Genomic DNA, 22,925 nt, shown 5'->3' on the forward strand with positions numbered 1-22,925 from the left:
GGCCACTATGGAGGTGAAACGTCGAGCTTACGCTTGCTTGGATGCGTTGGATTGACAGGTTCTGGCTCCCGACCCTCCGAGTCATTACGCTCAGTCAGCTACATCCACACAATGGGAGCAATAAATATCAACGCGGTCCCCGATGTGCGCCCACGCTGCTTCTGCAGGGCATCAAACATTCCTCGTGCACGGCTTTCCTGCCGGCTAAAACCATGGCGTGCACAACAATCGGATGTTGTGTGATACCTTTCGATTTCTCCTTAAATCCAATTGGGCCGGTTTGTGTTTTTGAGGCTAATTATGTCGGTGCACAAACACACACAGACGACCTCACAGAGACAGAGCAACAGATGGACAGAGGAGGATGGAGAAAGAGAACAGGGCCGTCCGAACGGGCCGGCTCCGCCGCTCAGTCCTCCTGACTTTCCCTTTTCTTCTGCTTCTTCTATTCCAACAGTTTGTCATCTAGATGTATCAAAGCTAAAGTGTTTTTCCGCTGGCGTAGAAGTGGGGCCCACTGGGGTCACGGCTCCTGTGTAGCCTTGTGTTTGAGGAATAATAATAATAATGATAATTTAAAAAATCCTTTGTTTGAATAATGTCGCAATGAAAGGAGACAGAGAAGCAGGAGCGAGCGAGTCAGCTGCTCGTGCGCTCCCAGGGGAGCAGGAGGAAGCCCTTGATCAGCAAAGGCATGAAGGAGAGGAGAGCGACAAAGAGGGGAAAAGGAAATAAGACTGGATTACCAGGCAGTAAAGATCTCCTGCCTTTTTGAGTCTAACCTTCATTCGTCCCGCCTGAGTCAACAACTGCTGATTGGTTTCTTTTGTTTGCAAGTGTTGCAAAAGTTAAAAGGAGGTGGGAGTGCGAATTCCCAGGAAATGGGCATAAATCACCCAATGAATAAAAGGTATTTTGCAGAACGTCCATAAAGGAAGTGATCAATATGGCAAATAATTAATGATGGAGGCTGATTTGAGGTCTCCTACTATTTTTCCTTTAGACACATTTAGTGCACATCAAGAAAACTGTAAATAATAATAATAACCAACTATTTCTCTTATTTAACCCCTGTGAAGCGAGGCTGGCTGAATGGTTGCTGCAGGCGCAAATGCCTGATGGCGGCTACCACTGAGGCGCTAATACACCGGAGCTGCAGGAGGGAGCTCATCAGGGTGGCCAAGCGGCGGCTTGAGATGAGTTCAGGTACTTACGCTAGCCGGGTGCAGCAGGTTTCCCCCTCCACGTCCCCGCCGGGAGCGTTGTCTGTGTTGACTGATTCATTCTCGCTGGCTGGCATGCTCACTGGGAGAGGAAGAGGGGCAGAGAGAGAGGTGTGGGAAGAAAAGAGATGGATGAATTAACAGGAGAGGACTCTCGCATCAGTGTGCACGCACTCTGACAAGTGCAGCCAGTCCTTGAGAAGCTGCGTTGAACTCTCTCAATAGGATCGTGAACTAATTGTTTGCACTATTGTATCATATGTGTTGACGCCTAATTGCAGACTTAATTACCTATCCTGGGAATAGTTACTGGTTAAAATATTTCCTGAGGTGGGGGAGCTGGAAATATGAAGTGATTGAAGTATTAAGGGTGATACTGTGCAGGAAGAGGGGGGAAAATCAGGATTAATGCAAGAGAGCTGGATGAGAGACTGATATTGAGACAGACATTGTATTTTATTGCTTCTGTCAGTCTTTGCAAGTTGGTGGGTCAGACTATTCTCCTCACTGGCAGCTCAAACACTTCCTGTAACGCCCTCTGGGCACCGCAGTCAGGCAGCGTACATGGATCCAGGAAGATCTCATGATGAAATTAAACTGATCGCTGCTGATTGTAAACCTGACTCCTGCCAGGACACATTATCAACACTTAAAACAGGATTCAATCAAATACCCAAAACCCAAGTCGTAATAAAAACATGTGAAAAACAAGATTGAGGGGGGAACGAAGGAAGAGGGAGACCGCTGAACACAAGAAAACAAAGCTAAATATGTTTTTAGATGTTAGCTCTTAGCTAGTGCAAGACATCTAACCTGGCTTCAGCGCTCGTGTCAGGTGGCTGCTGATGTGTGAATACTTCGTTGTAGAGATCCCAACGCTCCGTCTAAACATCCAATAACCTGCAGTAGACACACTGTCCCCTCGCCTCACCCCGGCACGTCCCACCTGCTGCCATATGCTACTCAGCTAAAAGCACCAGGGGCACTGGGGCCCCTCTCGAGGCGAACGTCTTCCAAATAGAACCTGCCTGCTGCACCTTCCTCGATGGAACTCTGAACTAGTTTAACAACTATTGTTAGAGACCCCAAAGACCTGAGACAGAGATGAGGAGTGGAGAAGAAGATGAGCGAGAAGCGAGGGACCAAACTACAACACAAAACTGTGTCTTTAAAGAGATCAGCTGCCATATTAAAGACAAAATATATGATTTTTTTAATAAAGAGAATGTTAGTTCAGTGCTATTACTTTGCAAAATATGCACATCCTTGATTTTGTGCCCTGCCCATGGCTGCAGCTCAGCATAGCTTTACTCCTCAGTTTGGAATTATTCTGTGAAATACTGTAATCCAGAGTTTGGGGGCCATGAAATGCTTGAGTTTCTACTGCCCTCTTATTTCATAGAGTTGTTTTGTTCTTTTTTATGCACCCCTCATCACGGTTATTGCTTTCAAATAACGGTGGTTCCACCGATGCCGTGACCTGACGTTAGCAGTAGCAGTTTAATGAAATGTCTGAGGAAAGTGGGGCTGGAGCAGAGGAAAGGCAATTCAAGGAGAGGTGAGGAAGCAAGCGTTTGTGCTCAGCGGAAGGCCCCCAAACTATAATCAACGGAGGCAGCATGCGTCACATTCCAAGGAGATATTTTAGAAGCAAAAAGAGCAACACTGCCTATCTACCTGGCTAATTATCAGCTCCCAGTGAAAGCTTCCTTGGTATGAATCTACATATGCTTTTAATTAGCTGTCTCACATGCTGGTTGCTTGGTGGGCTCCAGTTTACTGGAAGGCTGCAAAGCAACATGTGACAGCAGCCGTAGAGTAGGAATCATTTGTGATTTCAGGGAATCTCAGACCAGTATTTCTAGAATAATGGAAGGCCTTTGCTCGACTCCATCAGTGGACGGAGGTCCAATTTATTAAACATCTCATATATTCCTGTTTAATAATGCACCAAAGGGTCGGACTAATGGAACCACTAATCAAGACTCTTTTCTATTGCACTAATGGAACAGAAACATCAGACATTTAAATCGCCTGTGTTTGCCAGCATGGCTGCAGTTAAATATATTTACAATAATGCACAATAGTTAAGATGGCCTGAGCCCTTCACCTTCTTTGTTTTCTTGTTGTCACCACCATCCACCTAAATATTGCATCAGCCCGTCTGAGTGTTCTTGCACATGAGTAAAACTAATAAATACATAAAATAAGCCAAAGGGAGGGTGTGATTGTAGAGAACACACACGCATACACAATAAAATACACGATTTACACACATGCATTCGTGGAGTAATTATCCACTAAATTAACAAAGCGCTCTGACACACTCAGTCAGGCTTTAACAATGACAAATGAGTGCTGGCATATTTAAAAGTACAAGTACTTGACCACGATTAGCGAAACACAATGATCAGCCAGAAACACACACACACACACACACACACACACACACACGCACGAAAGACTTGTTTTCAAGTGAAATATTTGTTGTCATGATATAGAGTTTTAATCTGCGGATGAAGAGTTTAATTTCACGTCAAATTAAAATGCTAATATTTGCAAATCTGGTGTAGCTTTGACACTACAGCTTTTGGCCTCTCCCGCCTAAGTGTTTGCGAAGGGTTTCCTGGATTTTCCTACATTGAGAGCATCATGACCACAAACCCCTTATTTCTTATTCATTGAGCTTTCAGAAGAAATCATTTCATCGAAGCGTCCCATGAAAATTTAATCCAAACACATGTCAGACAGTGAGCGAGTGCACACGTGAATACACCACAGACAAACACGAGACGGAGACGGACACATACCGTCCTGAGAGTCACTGGAGTGACTGAACCAGGCAAGCTTACTGGTCTTCTTACCCAGGTGGGCTGGAGACACTCCTACCACAGACAGGAAGTGGTAGGACGCCAAAAACAAGATGACGGCATGCAAGAACAAGACGGCAGAGAGGTGAGAGCATGCATATATGTGTCTGCCACCTGAGATGCTAGGGAACACATATGATCCATACAATATACTTTAAAAAAAATCAAGAACAGATGTGTCGCTCGTGTCTACCCTTCGTGTTTTAGAGGCTGGACATGAGCGAGACCAACCAAACATGACAATGCCGTAGTGGTGCTTGACAAAAGCCGTTGGTATAAGCAGGTAAATCGATAAAGTATTGATATTTGTCTTTGATTGCCACAGTATTGATATGGCCACCACTCCCCCTTTTAGGACAGGATGATAGACTGATGTATAAAAAGGGTGTGAGGTCTCAGAACGAGTGTGTGTGGCCACTGCTGTGACTTGTCCCATCTGTTCTCTGTCCCAGATACATTCTGTGTCTCCATTTATCTCTCTCTTACACACACACACACACACACATACACACACACACGCATATACGCAAGCACATTCAAATTTTTTTCTTCCATATCTCCATATCTAGTTTGCCTGCCACCTCTCAGCGCAATCTCCTCTCTTCTCGGAGTCTTGGTGCGTCTGTGTGTCTATGCAAAATGTCCCTGACAGCGGGAACAAACTGCCCCCATTCATCATCCGAGAAGAGGATCCATCCGCCGAGGAGAAAGGGAGGGGAGCGTCGCATTGCTCTGATTTTCCAGCTTGATAGAGAGCCATGATTGGTCCTTCTGAAGCAGGCCTAACAGTCAAATCGGTGATTATCCGAATCCAAAGGCTGCAGTTATGTATGTTGTTGCCCAAAATCAAAAGAGCCCTGCGGCTAACTGACACGGAGCTTGTTTACATGACCGTAGAAATGCCTGTTCATAAATGAACAGATATACATGCACATTGGAGCAGTGGGGAAGCATGCTAATCTGATGTCTCTTAATCAGACAAACACAGTTAGCGTATCACATGATGCTGTTTACACGAGGACTTGAATAATTGCTAATGAATCATGATTGAATTGAGATTGACCTGGCTGAATCAAAGACTTGCATTTTCCTTTTGTTGCTACGCTTTCAGCTAGCTTGGCCTTGTTGGGATACTAGCAAGGAATCCTTTCTGAAACCCGGAGAAACCTCTTCCTTTTGATTTGTGCCCAAATGATCATTTGTCTGGCTTCAGCCGGCTAAAGATCATTGCTCTTCCCCGCTTCTCGCCTCGGCTGCAACGATGGCGACTGTGATTCGGGCACAAAAGCTCCGCAGGTTAAATAACAGGATTCAGCCTTTCTTCCTGTCTAATGTCAAGTTATGTTTATCTGCTCTCAGATCAGGCCTCCAGGTGAGAGCAGACCATCTCTCCTTTCTGAAGGAAGGTAAGTCATTCCTAGGGAGACATGTGCCGCGCATGGCTGCCTCTGGGGGTGTTGTGGGGAGAAACGGGGAGCTATTCCTGTCAGCGAGCATGTACTGTACACATTCCGAGACTACCTGCTGCGCACAAGTGTGCGTTTGCACGCGCAGGTGTCTGTTGCGCGCGTGTGGGTGAATGCCCAGAGGTTATTATCTGCAGTCTGACACATCCTACTAATATCTAAACAGACTCCAACCCTCTAGAGGGTCCTCAGCAGGCAATATTAGCATCTGCTCAGTCTGTCAGTCACTCTGCTGGCAAGTTCATTCACGGTCTTTAAAGGAGCAGCGAGTGGCGGCGGCGGCGGCGGCGGCGGGGATGATGCGGGTTTGATTCTATGAGCTGCACACTCACAAAGAGCTGCAGCCATTGTGCGTATTCCTGCGGCACAGTGAATTCCCCAACAGGAGGAGAGGAGTCACGTTTGAGGCAAAACAATGTAGATTACGATGACTTTTTTTTTTTAACGTTTAAAGATGAAACGGTGGGTTCTTGCATTGTAGTCGATGTGTTCCTGGAGGATAATATGCACCACAAGTCAAATAAAAGTAATGCCAGTTGGAAGGGGCTTAAGGAAAGTGACAGCGCCGGGGATTTAGCTACTATCTGGTTCTGATCGTCGACGGAGTACAAATGGAAAAGAACCGCGCACGGGCGCGTCCCAACGTAGACCAAAATGTTTATCGCTCACAGAGATCCCCTGACAGAGAAGAGGTTTTTTTGGTTGCAACGAGGGAAGTCAGCTCCTCTCTCTTTCTATCTCACGCACATACAAACAACATGAGACACTCACGGTTTCTGGGTTTGTCGTCATCCAAGCCCTCCTCTTCATTCTCTGGGTCAATATCCTCAGCCTGGGTGATCCAGTCTAGATAGCCCTGTATTTACCCACGCAAAGAGAGAGCGCAGGAGTTACGATAATGCTCCCAAACCTTTGAGATTTGTTGTGTTTAAACCCGATGAAGCTCTTCGGCCAGCCAACCTTGAGGTCCTCTTCGAGTTGTTGCTTTTCTCTGAGTTTCTGGAAGTCGCCACGGGCCTTCGCCTTCTCCCTCTCCTTGGAAAACTCTCTGCAGGAGAGGAGAGAAAGAACCGGGAGAGCAAATCTGAACATCTTGGCGAGGCAAATCAGGTGACAATACTGTGAGAGCGTGGAAGGTTGAGAAACAGCACGGAGCGAGAACCTGCTGAAGGGAGAAGAGCGAAGTTAAGGTGGCAAAAAAGGGAGCTCTGCCAAGAAGTAAAGGGGTTAGTATGCAAATGCAGACCGGAGAACATCCTGTCAGGGCTTCACCTCCTTCCACAGATCATTCATCTGACTGTGTATCGAAACTAAAATGCTCATATATCTGAAGTGTCCCGGGACGGCTCGGTCTCAGGTGGCCCAGGGCCTGCCGGGGCAGCCCCAGAGGGACGGACAGAGGGGGGCATCCCTGAGCAGCTGTGACAGCGGCGTTCTTGTCAGGGTCACCTGTATTACTGAGCCCCATGACTTTAACACTTGGAATAGATAAGGCATCTATTGGTGGGCTGTTTCCTGTAAACACAGGTTTTACAGGTTCTTCGTGAAATGTTAGACTGACGAGCCACATTTTTAATAATTCATTGAGACGGTAGAGCCCTGACGGAACATCACGTCACACCTACATGCAGCAGAGACCCACACAGATCAATAAGCATCAGGACAAGCTTCTATTGTCCGGCTTGTCGGAACATTAGCAGGAGACCCGGTCCCATCGATCCACCGTGTACCAGTTTGTGTCCGTATGTGTTGGTTTGGAGCTCTTTGGGCTGTTTTTACCCCCTCAGAACGTCTTTTTCGGTCCTAAAACATGACTTGAGCCTCTCTGATTTATTTTCTTTTTTACATATTTGATCAAATCCAGACAAACACAATCACATCTGGTCTTTTCTATCTTTGCCTCTGTTGCACGTCTTATCACCATTTCACTATTGTTATTACGCCAATCAGAGCCCAACACACACTCCACGGTGGGAGCAGTTGGTAAAAGGTCAGCCTGTGTAGTGTGTTGACAGCATCATTAGTCAGACAAAGAGTCAGACAGCCAAACCCTCCAAGCTGTTTGGACCAGATAGACGTCTATTATTTCTCCCACAAAGTCGCTGTAACATTACAGCAGGTATCAGGAGTCAAACTGGGGTCACTAAGTCGGGACGGAGCCTCTTCACTCACCTTGACCTCTTTCTCATCAAAACTCATCAACTCAAATTTAGCTACTTCAAGTGTAAATGTCTTTTTTTAAAGTTCTACTGCTGCTATCCTAATGTTGTACAAACTCTATATTAACCTGATGTAATAAAGGAGGACTGGAATAATGGCAGGACTGAATACAGAAACCTGTTCCAGAGAACAGAAGCTGAACCACAACAGGGTTCAGGGGGAATATTACCCTCAGTCTGCCCTGCCAGTAGGGGGATTTCCATTTTCCTCCCAGTCACACCTGTTCATTAACCAGTCACACTTCCACCTGGTTCTCCCACCTGTTCCTTATCTGCTATCACCTCTCTATAAAAGCAGTCCTGGTTTGCCTTATCTTGGCCTGACTTGTTTTTGGGCATGTAATTGAATGGGTTCACTGGGTTTAAGAGGAGCATTCTTGGGGCCTTCTGAAGAAACAGATGCGTAGTCCTCCAACTGTTTGCTGTCCACCTGCCAACAAACTGCCACAATAAAGAAGCATTCCCAACTTGACCTCTGCTCTTTTTTGATGCAGTTGGGTCCAGTTACAATCTGCCACAGGTCCAATCAATCTCCCCTCACCCTAAAAACACGCCGATACCTCCCTTAATATGTTCTTGTGATCACAATATACTTTTTACTGACCGTTTCTTTTCGTTGGACTAATTTTAATTGAGGTATTTAACGGCGCTGAGAGCTGTGCCGGTCGAGCACCTACAAAAAGCTGCCCATTTCAGAACGTGATGGCAAAACATCTCAGTATTTTAGTGTCTAAAGCAACCTGTAAACAGTTCTCTGGAAGTGGGAAAACAGAGCAGAAGCAGCCGGAAGGAGATATTTAAGTTCCTAAAATTTGATAAGAAGAGAGAAAGAGTCGTTAGTTTCAGGTGACCTTTGACCTTGCCCTTACCCGCTCAACACCCCCAGAACCAAGTTTAGCACAAAGAAGGATCCAATGATGATTAAGGTGACAAAATAAAGCCAGGGCCACTCGTACCCTACTGCGTCATTCACCTGGGGGGTAATAGGGCAAATTTAGAGAGAAAGAATATGAGATGAGGGGAGGAATTAGATATATTGTGAATGTTCCCAAAAGATGAAAGCTTTAATGTCAGCAGGATCTCAAATGGGGCTCCGTTTAAGAGTATAAAGTGTACATAAAGATGGATAACATGGCGGTGAAGGTCCGCGGGGGTTGGTTGTACAAAGGGAGTGTGACCCTCGTCAACCTTGGTTCAGCTACTCTTCAGATGTCCATTGTATTAAATCAGTTTAGCATTAATCAGATATTTGTCCGAATAAACAGCATGTTCACCTGGCGGGTGGATTCCCGGGCTGGGGGACGAGTCCAGTCAGTGCACTGTACTGTAAAGACTGGCTGCAAATGGTGTCGCCACCACAAGATGGCGCTGCTAATGATCAAGATTCAGCTTGTTGTGTTGCGTGTTAACGGCAACAGCCGAGACGTAATTTGATGGGTGTGAAAAGGGAATAAATGTCAGCCGCAGATGGTAATGAGGGAAGAAAAACACAAAGATGAACTTCTGTGGCGACAATAGTGTTTGAGTTCGACAAGTGCGCCCAGCCTCCCACGGCCATCACATCCTTACGGTACTTTACTCAGTGAATTTTTTATCCACCAGTTTTATTTTTGGCTCGCTCTTACTCTCACAGTTCCCCAAAATAAATAAATAAAACTATATAAATGTCCCATCGGTGCACCTTTCCAGTCTTTACCTTTCCTCCAGACGCTGCTTTTTTAACGCTTCACCTCCATGCTCGGCCTAAGGGGTGAATTATTAATACCCGCGTCTCCCCACGGGTGGACCAATGCGTGCGCTAACGCAGCATGACTTGGCAGAGCGGAGGTAAAATGCACTGGGCCCACCCGCCGGAGCCACATTTATTCAGACAATATGTGGGGTGGGTTTAAACAAACGCGCCCGTGTCGTAGGCCGAAACGCAAACAGTGTTAGCAGAAGCTAATATGCACACGAGATACACACGTATGTAAGCCAACACGGGCGAGGTAGCAACCAACAGGTGACCGAGCGGCTCTTTTGTGCGTCCGGCGCAGACGCGTTGTGACAGGATGTGGCCAAATGAGATCAAGTGACGTGAACAGAAGAGGCAGACGGAGGGCAGGTCGCCGCTTTGCCCGTGTCCGCCATATGTGCGTGTCCCTCTCGGGCCGGAGAGGAAGGAGCGATTGAGTGGAAGAGAAAGGAGAGAGCAGATTTTGCTCAGTTCAGTGGTCATCCTCGCCTACCCGCCTCCGGTTTAACTGACGACTGGGGCGATAAAAGTTGCTTTGGCAGCGCATTCTTCCTTAATATGAGCATATATTTCCCTTTTTATTGGGAGGAATTAAATATATGTATATTTCTTAGATGTGAGGAAGGGTTAGATGATAAATGTGGAGAGCATGGGAGACTGGGCTCATGCAATAATACAACAGCCAGCATCCAACCATTAAAAATACAGCCAAAGAAAACAAATACCCTCCACACACGCTGAGAATTTAGACAAACAACAGGGAGTTTGCACTAAATGCAAATGTACCCAACAACGCATCTCCCTTTTTTTCGCTCGCCAATTCAAGGGAACATTCAAAATTCAGCATCATTTTGACTTTGGTTGTTAGATGCAGGCACTGACGAGCACTCGACACACACACATGCAGAGGACAGCCTCTTACCCGCTCAACACACCCAGAACGAGATTGAGAACGAAAAAGGAGCCAAAGATGACGAGAGAGACAAAATAGACCCACGGCAGCTCATAGCCCATAGCATCCTGCATCTAGGAGTCAAAGAGAAACAAGAGAAAGGGGACAGAAGATGGGGGGGTTAATGACAGAGGTGGAGAAGGAAAGAAAAGGTGAGAATTGCCTCTGACACAGGGCAGCAGTGTGGGTTAGTGAAGTATACATTTTCATGAGCAGGTTGGATTTAACCATAAAAAAACCCTTAATAGCAAAGAAATAAGCTTTAAAAATGTTTTGTTGTGGATGGAGCAAAATAGGAAACACTATTTATCGAAGAGGCTATTAGCTTATATTTAAGTAATAATTATATTTAATTGTGTGTGGAGGAGGATGCAGCCGGCGGCGTAATAGATGCAGAGGGAGTGCACACACACACACACACACACACACACACATACACACACACGTGTGTGTGAGCGCATGTGTAAATATACGATTTTATGTGTCTATATAAATATATGGAAAATCAGTCTAGTACATTTTTATTGATCAAAGCCTAATCAATGATCAATGAACAGCTTCATTGCTTGTAGTTGTGTGTATTTAAAAAAAGACTAATGATTGCTAGTTATCAGTACGCTGTGTATTAATATTTTGGGTTCGAGTGTTCAAATTCTGTCGCGAACACCTGATTCAAACGTCAGGATTCTTCGCACGTCTCAGACGGACCCGCGAGTCCAATCACAGAGTGTATCGCCGACATTGATTCAGCCCGAGACAGGAGCTAACGCGCGGGTTCACACTGAGCGAAACGCGCGCTGCAAAAGCCCGCGTGCACGCCTGATCTTCTGACACATGTGGAAGCGGTCCTGCACTTATCTCCCCTCACACGCTGGGACGCCCCCGGCCGATGTCACTGATACCAGACTCGAGCGATCCAGTTCCGGGGCCCGACTCACCCAGTACAGCACGTCGGTCCAGCCCTCCATGGTGATGCACTGGAACACCGTTAGCATGGCGAAGGCAAAGTTGTCAAAGTTGGTGATGCCGTCGTTGGGGCCGTCCCATTCCATTAAGCACACGGTGCCGTTGCGCTTACAGTGTCGGCCGTAGGCCCCCTCGGGTGCGCAGGGCGCTGGCTTTTCCTCTGAGAGGGATTCTGTGACATAAGATGTGAGGGGAACATTGTCGTCAAGTTGTTTAATTAGCAGCCGGTGCCATTTTTTGCCCTCCTACAGTAAGTTTCCTGGAAATCGGCAATAAACTGTGTCGCACAGGTAGCGCCGCGCTTAAAAATCAATGTGGAAAAAGGGGGCTAATTATAGCAAACAATCTCTCGGGGGTCATGCTCATGGTAACAGACACTATTTCACTAACTCTTACCCAAGCGTGCCTCTCCTGGGAACTATAACATCGCCATAACAACACTCAAGTCCATTTATACCTCGGGGCCTTTGCTGGAAATTGTTCCAGCCGTTTATAGCGGCTGCTGTTTCAATTACTGCCCAAATCAGAGTGTAATACATAAATGATGGCTTAAATAATGAATGGAGGCTATCATTTAATCATTAGAGGTGTTTTTTTAATTTTTAATTCTCTAATATTGTGGCTGATGGGGGTTTTATTTTTACCTGAACATTCGAGTGTTCCCATTTTTGAGTGACTATACGCTCAAACCGGTTCCCTCGCACATGCTCCAAACATTACCAGAGCACTCGGGTGTGGCGTGTCTGCATGTGCACGTCTCACGTGCGTGATTAGCAGAGGGCACGTACTTGGTTGCTTGTAATAGCAGGTCTTATGCATCTTGCCCATGAAGAGCTCCAGGCCGATGATGGCGTAGATAATGATGACGAACAGGACCAGCAGGGCGATGTGGAGCAGAGGAACCATGGCTTTGATTATGGAGTTCAGCACCACCTGTAAACCTGCAGGACGGACGCAGACATGCAGCTGAGAGAACCCGAACACACTCACTGCGGCCTGTAAGACTGGTACCGCCCAGACAGTCAGCCACTGCCACCCTCGAGTATAATAATCGCGTTTCCTCCCCCTGTGCTCGGGGGGTAGATCAGATAGATCATCACCATCACAGAGAACTCATCTGGTGCGAGTGCAAGCGCACACTTGTCTTCCTCCGTCCGACTCCGCGCCACCTCGTGCACGCACGTCTCATCGGGCAGCAATATCGGCTCCAACTTCTGGTTCATATCTCTCCCCGCTCACTCAATCACCATTTACACCTGATCCTCGGGGTACTACCCCCCCACCCCCCATCCCTCTTGTTTCTTGACCAAGTACTTACTGGGTACTCCAGACACCAGTCTCAGAGGTCTGAGCACTCTGAATGCCCTCAGAGCCTTGACATCGAAGCCCGCCGCCTTCCCTCCGATGGGGGTGGCGCCATCCCCCTTGGTGGCTTGCTCCAGGATCGCACTGAACAACCTGAACAAACGAATATAAGAAACGTTATTGTCGCTCTGATGCAGATTTGGGAACGTCTGAAACAAAGGGCAACAGATAGATATCTAATACCTTCTGCAGCTACAGTATGTGTGGATTTTTCCATCTGTTGCCACCAAGCAAAAGTTAATCTTCATCTATTAGACGCCCAATGAGTTGATAATTTAAAAATCAATGCACTCTGAGACCAAATCTTTAAGGAGAGCAGCAGTGTGCAGCTCAAGACGGGGCTTTTTTTTTCTCGGGAACAATTTAACTACACAATTGTTGGCCCTTGTGCAGAAATGAAAATGTCTCATCTGCTCCTCCTGTCTCGTGCAGATAAGGAAATGTGAGGCAGTTTTGACAGTTTGCTCTGCAGAACATTGGGACTGTCTGCAGAGAACTGAGCCATCCCCAAAAAGTGTTCATCAGATTAGGAGGCATTTAGCAGCACACTAATGACCATCTCTGGAAGCATACTGGTGCAGTTGACGCTCAAAAGTAGCTGTAAGTGCGTGATGTTATGTTACAGTAGAGGTTTTGTGTTATTGAGCTGTGTTGTGACTCCATGAAATTATTTGGAGATCCCCTCTAGTGTGTATTTTACAAGCCTGAAGTGAAGCTTATCACTCTCCCTCTCCTTCCTCTGAGATCCTTTAGAAATCACCCTACATTTTCTAGCTAGCGCGGCTCAAAGGCCAGTCAGCGGCGCATTAGTCATGGAGAATTATCAATTAGCGCCGATGAAATGGCCACTTGAAAAGCCTCTCCAAACAGCTCGCCCTCTCCCTCTCTCTCTACCTCTTGATTTCACACTACCACCCTCTCGATATTATTCTCCCCGTCAGTCCTTCTGAAACCACGTATAAAATGCATCTTTACTACGGAGGACTTTTGCACCGTCAGCCTGTTTTGCTCGGTGAAGCGTCAATGACAATTAGCATTATTTGAGTGTAGCACCGTGATCGCTAACGTGCACATCTGCAGAGGTCACATACGCATATAGTACGAAACGTACGAAGGCATCGCATTTACTTTTGTTAAAAAGAGTGTCACTGGGACTGTAATACCTCTTGAAGGGAGAGTTATTTGGAAATTCTGCCATTTTATTTTGGCTGGGCTAAAACTAAGACTTTTGGAAATGATGACGCAGACACCCAAGTCTGTGTGTCTGTGTGTGAGAAAGAAACAGAGAGAGAAACAGTGTGTTTCTGAAGGTAAACAGCACCAGGCTCCACAAAATCCTGTAGACACACACACACATCTTCACATTTCTATCTTTGTGGGGAATTCCATACACATAATACATTACCCAGCTCCCTATCCTAACCCTAACTATTCCAACTAATCCCCATCCCCTAAACCCAATGCTGACCTCAACAATAAAACCATATCTTAACCGTCCTTGGAAGTTGTGGGGACCAGCCAAAAAGGCTGAACTTTTGAAACATATCCCCACTTTGCTGTTGAACGAGGATTTTGATTCTCAATATGTAGCAAATACAAGGACACACACATATAGTAGAGCCTCTGGTGGTCATGATGCATCCCTATTTTGTTTTATTTAATGACTTTTTATGTTTATTTGGGATTTCATTCTGTTTCCTTTCCACGACAGCGACGACATTGGACGAAAATAAATAATAACCCACCCCAGAAACCAATAAATATGTTATATCATCCTTCACTAATCTAAACAGAATATGTATGAACATAAATTGCCAGTTGCCGTCCACATAGCCGTCACATTAATAGAATTGGAAACTCTATGAGACAACAGTAGGATTATTACTTTTGTTTAGATTGGATTCATATGCCACTATTGCTGTCCTGCACAACTGTAAGTCAGACAGAACCAGAAATGTCATGTAGGAGACTAGATTATAGCATGAGTGTATACGTTTAGCTTATGCTAGTGCGCTGTCACCATGCCCAATGGCCAGATTACATGGCGGCTGTGCACGTGTGCGTCTCATCCAACAACGTTCAGTCGGTGACGGCTAATGCGAGTGAACACTTGACTGGCTTTTTGTGGCGTGTGTTCACGGAGCCTTCCTCCAGGCTTTGACCCTCGCTTTCTCTCTCTTGTGCATGCACACACGGTCAATTAGACCCTTTTTAAGACATTAATGTCACTGTCAGGTCCACTGGCTATTGTGCCATTAACCCCGCACAACACGGTATGCTAGTCATAGCTGCCGGGCTGTGGCACACACAAACACAAACACCCACACACATACATCCACACACGCATGCACACACAGCGGCACAGAGGGTTTAGCTGATGGGCTTTGTTGCTGAGTAGCAGATAAAGAAAAACCAGAGCAGAGCTTTGCTATCAGCATCTAACAAGCTAATCAGTTTAGACTTCACCAGCACACTGTGGGCCAAGGTTTACTCAAGCTTTCACACAGATTAACTGCGAAAGAAAGGAAAAGCCGTGTGTAGTTTAGTGTAGTTTTTTAGGTGAGCCACCTGGAATTTGCAGCCAGATGAAATTACTCATGACCATATATTTCAAGTGAAAAGGCCGCCTCGGCGCTGCAGTTGGGATCCAAAGAGCTAATGGAAACTCGGGTCTTCTGAATGCTAAAGTGACGGCGAGCACCTCTGGCACGAGACACAGACTGGCAATTGTTTTGGCTTAGTTTCACTTGTTGACAGTAATTATACAAGGTACAGTGATTAATATGGTAATTGCAGTCTGATGTTTAAAACTATGTCAGATAGCACTTTCAAAAACCCTGGCAGTGTATTACAATCAAGGTATGATGCTATTTAAACGCCATTTGCCCCCTCAAACTCAAAAATGACATCATCCAGTGATCTATATACTGTATATGTATATATAAATCATCTTTCTTCTCACCCTACAACTACGATGATGAAGTCCAGCAGATTCCAGCCGTTCCTCAGGTAGGCGTTTGGGTGGAAGAGCAAGCCGTAGGCTATTACCTTCAGGAACGCCTCCACTGTAAAAATAATGAGGAACAGATACTCCACGCGTTCCTGCAGAGACACAAACACAAGACAGTTCCTTTGAGCGCCTGGGTACTGCACAAAATGTAGTATTTGTTTTCCTTTTCCCGCTTTTTATGAGACAAATTCAGTAAGTTTTAAACACACACATGATCATTTATGAGCAAACTTTTGATAGCTTGTAATCTTGTACACACAGAGTCCTTCTGATTATTTAATCAAAGGGACTATTTTCCGGTCTTAAGAGCCAAAAGGCCGAGGAAAGGAAGTAATGCGTGTGTACAGGCACGCACGGATGCCCAAGCACACACACACACACACTCTCGAACCGTAAACACAAGTGTACTACAGAGCTCCGTAGAGATTGTTATCATTGTGTTGACCCCAGCGTATGAGAGTCCTGGGAAATGTCCTGAAATGGCATTGAGAGGGGGATGGGGGGGGGGGGTCTTCTAACAGCAAAGGTCCAAACAATCCATCTTCTATCTAATGGTCATTTACATCTGCTTGTTTTTTCCACTAAAGGATCATCCAGACATTTCAGGCCCCTTTATTGAACAGAAATGTATTTGGGTCTTTTTTTTTTTTTTAAATTAAAAGAGCGCAGCGGATAAATAAAGGACTGCATATATTTAGCATCAATCCATCAGTCCATCTCAGCGCCCCTCCCCGTGTTCCAGCCATTTTCCCATGGATAGAGAGGAAGAGAGGACAGAAGTTTGGGACAGAAGGCCGGCCAGGTCTCCCTGCTCCGTGTCACAACCCTGGGATGAATCGACAGAACCTGACGCTCAAAGGAACCTTTAGATGTGACACATACATCCCTGTTAATATGAGCATTTGTATTGCCTTAAACAGCCACTTAATCACAATATGAATGAATAAACTACAGTTGTTGTAAAAGCTGCCTTAAACCCTTTTTAATAAGAGTGTTTATGTGCATCTGCATGTGTTAAATGGTGCATCCGGGCTAAATATATCTGTCATGTGTTGCAGTTTTTTTTTTCCAATGTCGCATATTTTAGCCCTGCAGGAGAAGAAGCACTGGCTGTGCTAATCTGCTGTTAGGGCTGACAGGAATCTAAAACGGGTCCATCTAAACAAGTGCCTTCCTCGCCGAGACGACAGACTGTGTCATTAACCCACTCACACAGGATGGGAGCCAGTAATGCATGGAGTTAAAGTTCTGACGTGACAGCAAAAGTGTCACTTCCAGTCAGATTTTCCACTCACTTTTATTCAGCTGACGGCGCGCTACAATGCCCGGTTATTGATAAAAGAATCCCGCTTCGGTTTTATGCTCTCAGTGATGTGATTAGCCAACAAAAATGTGATTTTGGAAGTGATTTTTCCAACACTTGGAAATCCCCTTTAAGCCCGACAGAGAGACGAACGGCAAGAAGAGGAGAATTGACACTTTTGATAGGTGGAAACCCTGACGGGCAGCGTGTTTTTAAGTCCTCTGTAGCTCTTTAAAACTTTAATTTCATTTAAGGAACCCTTCAGGTGTGTGCATCAGCGTCAGCGAGCTATCCGGTTTAGAGACAAAGAGCATTTTCACATTAAACACCTGTGTTTTTGAATTTTTTTTCTTCCAACCCGTGTGGTCGTTTCAGAGCCTGGAGATTTTTAAAACTCATCCCTGACGCTGCAGAACATCCACAAGAGAATGAACATTAGCACAGCAGTCTTTGCAGAGCTAATTAATCTCACAAAACACACACACACGCTCACATTCTTTCAAATGCACAAAATCGCTTAATCACAATATCTCTGAAAGTAGGCCGTGCATCTGCTGGTGACAGGCAGACAGTGTGGCGCTCAGACGGATAAAGCAGAGGGAAGCATCTGCTCGCAGCAGCTCCGTCTGACGCACGCGTCCACAGACGCACCTCGCTGCGGCGTTTGCTTCCGTTCCTGCGAACCCATAAAGGGCAAAATCCATAAGGGGCACAGCTAATCTGGTTAGAGACTGGAAAGAAATGAGAGGGATAAGATGAGAGACTGTGGGGGGAAAGGAGGGCGGCGGGGAGGGAGAGAGAGCGAGGGAGGGAGAGGAAAAGGAAAGGAGGGATGCAGACAGAATAACAGAAAGGTGAGTATGTGGGAGCAATAATTCAGTTAGCTGTGATCGGTCAACCAGGCCACCTATCCATCAAACAGACCAATGAGATTAGAGTATCGACATCCTACCATAGACCGGACAGTGTTTCCATTCGCCGTGACCTTCGGGGTTTACGCGTGTGTACCTTTTCCTACCAATGTGGGGCCCTGAATTTTCACTCTCACTTCGGGGGTGCAATAATCAAGACTCCATGATTAAATGTCAAGGTGAAGGCTCGGCTTTAATGGTATGAACTGTCAGGTCAACGTCAGGGTTAAAAAAAAAAGAAAGTTAGGGGGAGGCTGCACAACTTCATGGAAAATGAATAGAAGGCCCCATAACAGTAACGCTACCTAGGCGGTGACCTATAATATCAATATATCATGTAAATACATATGCGAATATGCTTGAAAACACAGAAGACGGAGAGGAAGCAGAACACCGAATCATAACTACCACAGCCTGACCGAATAAGCGAAATAAGTCAAAGTTTGTCCTTCTGGCAGCAGCAGTCGCGGGGCTCCGCCTCAACATTTCATCCCCTGTCTCAACAGCTCCATCACCCAGTTCCTGTCGTCTCCCTCTTCCTGCCACCCTCTCCCATCCCTCGCTCCCATGTCCTCACCTCCTCTCCTCCTCACCCCTCAACTCTCACTCCCTCTCTGTGGGTGCCAACCACAAGTTACCATAGAGACCGGTGTTACCATGGAAACTGTAGGCTGCAGCAGTGGTGGCGGCGAAAGACTCTCTCTCTCTCTCTCACATACACACACACACACACACACACAAATGATGAAACTGATCAGTATTGTACTCAGAATAGTCACAGCACAAAGTCCTAATTACTACTCTTCAGTCAGCATCCAGACATCCTATTGTGTCTTTGTGTGCGTGCTGACGTCTTTCCCGTGTGTGTGTGTGTGTGTGAGATTTTGAACCTGCTCCATTGATCCATATCACACCTAACGCTTGACACCAGTTGATGGTATTGAACCCCAGAGTGTCGCTCCACATAAGCTTCTAATATAACAGAGCGGACCTGCGGTTTAATGCACATAGAACACGCGACCTTTGGCCTCTTCTGAGAGTGCGATAATAGCTTTTTATATTTTTTTATTGACAACAAATGTTAACACAAGTTTGAGAGCTTGTGTAGTAGCTGCAAAGCAGGTAAACAGCCCATCATAATTACGGGCCCTGTTATTCTCAGTGGATTATGGCTTAATAGAATTTTCAATGGAGCTTGAAAACTGGGGTTAAGTTTGGGGTCAGTAAGCAAAAACTGGCGTGTTATGTTTGTATTGGCACCAAATAAAGATGATCAGAGGTGAATAATTGAAGTTGACAACTCAGGAACAACACTTGGAGACGAGGAACACTTTAAGAATAAACTAAAAGCAGCTTTTTCCCCAGCATTTTGAAGGGCATGATTAGCTCCACTTTCCGAAGATATTTATGGATTTTAAGCTGAATATGCACAAAAACACATTAAATACAAAAGACTGGCGTGAACAACAGCTAATACGGGATTAATTTGCAAGTTGTGCGCAGAAAATATGGAATATAAGCAACAATCATTGCACCCAAACAGTTTTCCATCAGAGAGACGGGTGGATCTTACAATAGTAGGTGGCTGCCTGCAGGCACGCTCTATTACACTGTAATAACTAGTGAATACTGCAGCTGGACAGACTCATCAGATCCATCACAAACATGCAGAAAGCAGTGAGATTAAAAAGAAAAGGCTGCAGCTTTTATCATTAATGAATGTCATGAATGTCATCCTATTTATTCCTTTTTCTTCTGCTTACCTTGATGAAATTAACGGGAAAAAACCTAATTGGTTTTCCAAGGACGCTCTAGGTCTTTTAAATGCGTCTTCACAGTTATGGAGTTAATAAATTCCGGCGTGTCCATGCTAGAGCTGCAGTCTTTCAAATGGGGAAAAGCCAAATTTTGCCTTAAAGACAAGCTTCTCTTCCGCTTTGAACAGTGGAGAAGAGTCTGAATTCCTTTTCAGGTAATGTTCCGTCTCTGGCCCTTTACTGCGGACATCAAGCCATCATATTTTTATAGTTGCTCGAGAGCTACAAAGAGAAGAGAGCCTAGAGGTTAGAGAGTGTACTTACATTTCTGCTGGGTGGGCAAGATGAATGAGCAACGCTCTTTTCCTGGCACTCGCTGTACTTTTGAGGTTGTGGTTAGAGAGATTCTTAAATCAATGCTAGGTTTTGATAAGTCCTGGGGTTGTAAACTCTGATATATTGTCGGCCATACTTGTCAGCTGCCCGCAGGGCTGCAGGAGCTGGGATGGAAAAGCAATCTGCCCCCCCCATACTCACTGTCTTCCACCATGAACCAGGTTTCGAAGGAACGGGACGCCGGAGCAGCAACGGCGAATTAACCAAAGACGTCCTCCAGTTTAACTGAGCTCAAGTGTGGAAACCAGACATGTCTGCAGGCTTTCGTGTATGTCACAGCCCACCGGCAAAAGTTGGGAAGGCATCACCAACCCATAGCGCCCCCTGTTTTACGCCCCCCCCATGCAGGGTCCTTTTGTGTAGATATTTGTGAGAATCATGTGTGTATTGGAGCATCAAACCCATCGCCATCTGGACAAACACCAGTGAAAAGCCAACCCAAATGAAGGGAAACAAACAAAAAAAAGAATCAAACCATGACACCAGTACAACAGTGAGAGGATTATTACATCACATAATGAATTCACTTCATTTTTACCATCCCTCATATTTACCTGTGTGATAGCACCCTCCCCTTTTCTATTAGGATTGGGTTGCACTGATGATAGCACGGGTAGCTAATAATACGGATTATATTGCCATGTAATAGCAATATTTTTTGCATTTAACAGAACAGAATAGCAGACGTGAGATGAGACATGGCTGTTTATCATCTCTGTTTTCATCATTTTAGTGGAAATGCCTTTTTAATTGCACTGTCAAGAGAGTTCGGGATAAAATCTGAAAAAGCGCTTCAGCAAATCATTCCGTTGCAAGAAGACAAAATAGAATGTTTTCATATTTTCAGACGTGCGAAGCGAAAGATGATAAAGTTTATTATGATTAAGGAGAACAGCAGGTGCACGGGTGGAGGGGAGACGTGAGAGGGGGAAGGAGGAAATGCCATTTTATGGCTCTTCTATAAAGTGACTTCTTAGTATTCAGACATGCTGAATGTCTAGAGTCAAGCAGCAACACTTCAGGAGAAGATTAGGGTGAAACAAAAACAAAACCTAGAGGATCTTAAATAGCAGATTAGGATCAATGCAGGTGCATTCAAGGTGAGACGTCCCAAAAAAGAAGTCCACTAGTTCTGCAAACGACACACAGGAGGCTAGAAGTGATAAACAAAAGAACATTCTGCTTTTCCTGCTGATTTATCATGAACCTTTTCAACTTGCTTAAAGTTTGTTTCTAAGCAACAGGCTCTGCATCTGTGATATAAAGTAGGAATGGGAAGTACGTTGAAACGGTGAGAGGTATAGCAAATACGTATAGATCCTCTGGAAAAGACATCATGTCCAGATGGACGGCAGTGTTTTTTGTTTTCCTTTTTATAAAATAATAAGACGGAAAAGGAAAAGGTTTTAAAGATCAGCTCGGTGACAAGGATGAGCAGCCTTTTAACAGAACCTGCAACACCCCGTTGCCTCCCCTAATGCAGATCAATATAGCATCTAGTTAACATGATCTATGCTAACAAGGCTAAAGTCGCGCCAAGAGTTTAGACAAGTTGGATGCTAGCTAAAGCTCATCACAGGTTTTACTCACAATTTACTCACAATCACGCTCAGAGGACAGATGGTCAAATTGACCAGCGTGCTTTTAGTGTAAATGACGAGACTTTAGTGGAAAAACAGAAAAGAATGTGAGAAAAGAGAGAGAAACAGGTCGATCTGCTCGGCTGTCATTAACGATGCCTGCTGATATTTGAGCCAAAGTGGGCACAGGTACCCTCAGATAAGACCAGCTTCTGTAACCATACAGATCAAACCTGAATGGCTGGAGGAACGAGCGCTCCTTCCTATGCGTTCACTCACAACCCCGTCTTAAATAACTCCACGTTGTCCTATTTTTCTCTCTCTCGCAAATATAAAATGCTGCACTGCGTGTTGACTTATCACGAATTCTCCTGCCTCCAGTTTCCTGGTGCAGGGAGCAGGAGGACTCACGTGCACACATGTGGGAACCCACATGATCAAAGCTGCACCTGGAAAATGAAGACAGCTATTTGGTTTTAAATGAAGGAGCTGAGAGAGGACTGTTTCTGACCATTCTGACCTCTCTCATCACCTGACCTCCTGAAATCTTTTCTATTAAGCAAAGATTCTCGATGTCCCGCGTGTTGCTGATGTATTTCTGTTCCCTCAATAATCCATGATCGGTGAGTCTAATGGTAAAGTAATGACTGTGTCTGTTGAAAAAATGAACAGAAGTAGGATTGTATACAGCATTTATTGAGAATAGAAATTAACTTCTTAAAGGAGATTATTGGGAATTTATCAAGAATTACCCAAAAAGGATTGAAGTTCCCATAAGTGGAACTTATCTTCCCATCATCCTCTGACTGTTCTCATCGACCTTTTCTGTAAACTCAGACTTCTGAGCGGCACGTTAGCGCATTCTTTCATTCCCCATCCTCCCCTGTACTTGCTCACTCCATCCCTCTCACTGCCCACATCCTCTTCCCTCCTTGCTTTCTTTATTCCTTTTTTGTCGATTTGTTTTTCTCCTTGGGCCCCTCCACGTCTCACACGCTGTCTCCTGCTCGGCTCTCTGTGTTCCCAATCAATTATCTTGACTTCATAACAGAAGGATGCAGGAAAAAAGGAACGTGTGGTGGGGGGGGGGAGGAGGACGGATGGACTGATTGGCAGAGCGCAGACAAGCAGGTCATTTCCCCCCCACATATTGTCACTCGCGCAGCCACGTG

General features: G+C 45.5%; 1 protein-coding gene across 18 annotated transcripts in view; it reads right to left on the reverse strand.

Annotated features, from left to right (window-relative positions):
- cacna1c (calcium channel, voltage-dependent, L type, alpha 1C subunit) overlaps window positions 1-22,925 on the reverse strand; it is a 111,180-nt gene that overhangs the window by 30,072 nt on the left and 58,183 nt on the right. For 13 of the 18 annotated variants that reach the window (XM_029825795.1, XM_029825799.1, XM_029825801.1 and 10 more), the window contains 8 exons: window positions 15,759-15,898; window positions 12,750-12,889; window positions 12,220-12,372; window positions 11,404-11,603; window positions 10,436-10,539; window positions 6,520-6,607; window positions 6,331-6,415; window positions 1,215-1,305 (listed from right to left, as the gene is read on the reverse strand). In XM_029825795.1, the coding sequence (XP_029681655.1) occupies window positions 1,215-1,305; window positions 6,331-6,415; window positions 6,520-6,607; window positions 10,436-10,539; window positions 11,404-11,603; window positions 12,220-12,372; window positions 12,750-12,889; window positions 15,759-15,898 (1,001 nt within the window). Of the gene's footprint in view, window positions 1-1,214; window positions 1,306-6,330; window positions 6,416-6,519; window positions 6,608-8,647; window positions 8,752-10,435; window positions 10,540-11,403; window positions 11,604-12,219; window positions 12,373-12,749; window positions 12,890-15,758; window positions 15,899-22,925 lie in introns of all 18 variants that reach the window. The other 5 variants (XM_029825802.1, XM_029825796.1, XM_029825809.1 and 2 more) reach the window with 1 other exon arrangement.

This window comes from Takifugu rubripes, chromosome 18 (assembly GCF_901000725.2).
Source record: "Takifugu rubripes chromosome 18, fTakRub1.2, whole genome shotgun sequence".
In the NCBI taxonomy this organism is placed as follows: domain Eukaryota; kingdom Metazoa; phylum Chordata; class Actinopteri; order Tetraodontiformes; family Tetraodontidae; genus Takifugu; species Takifugu rubripes.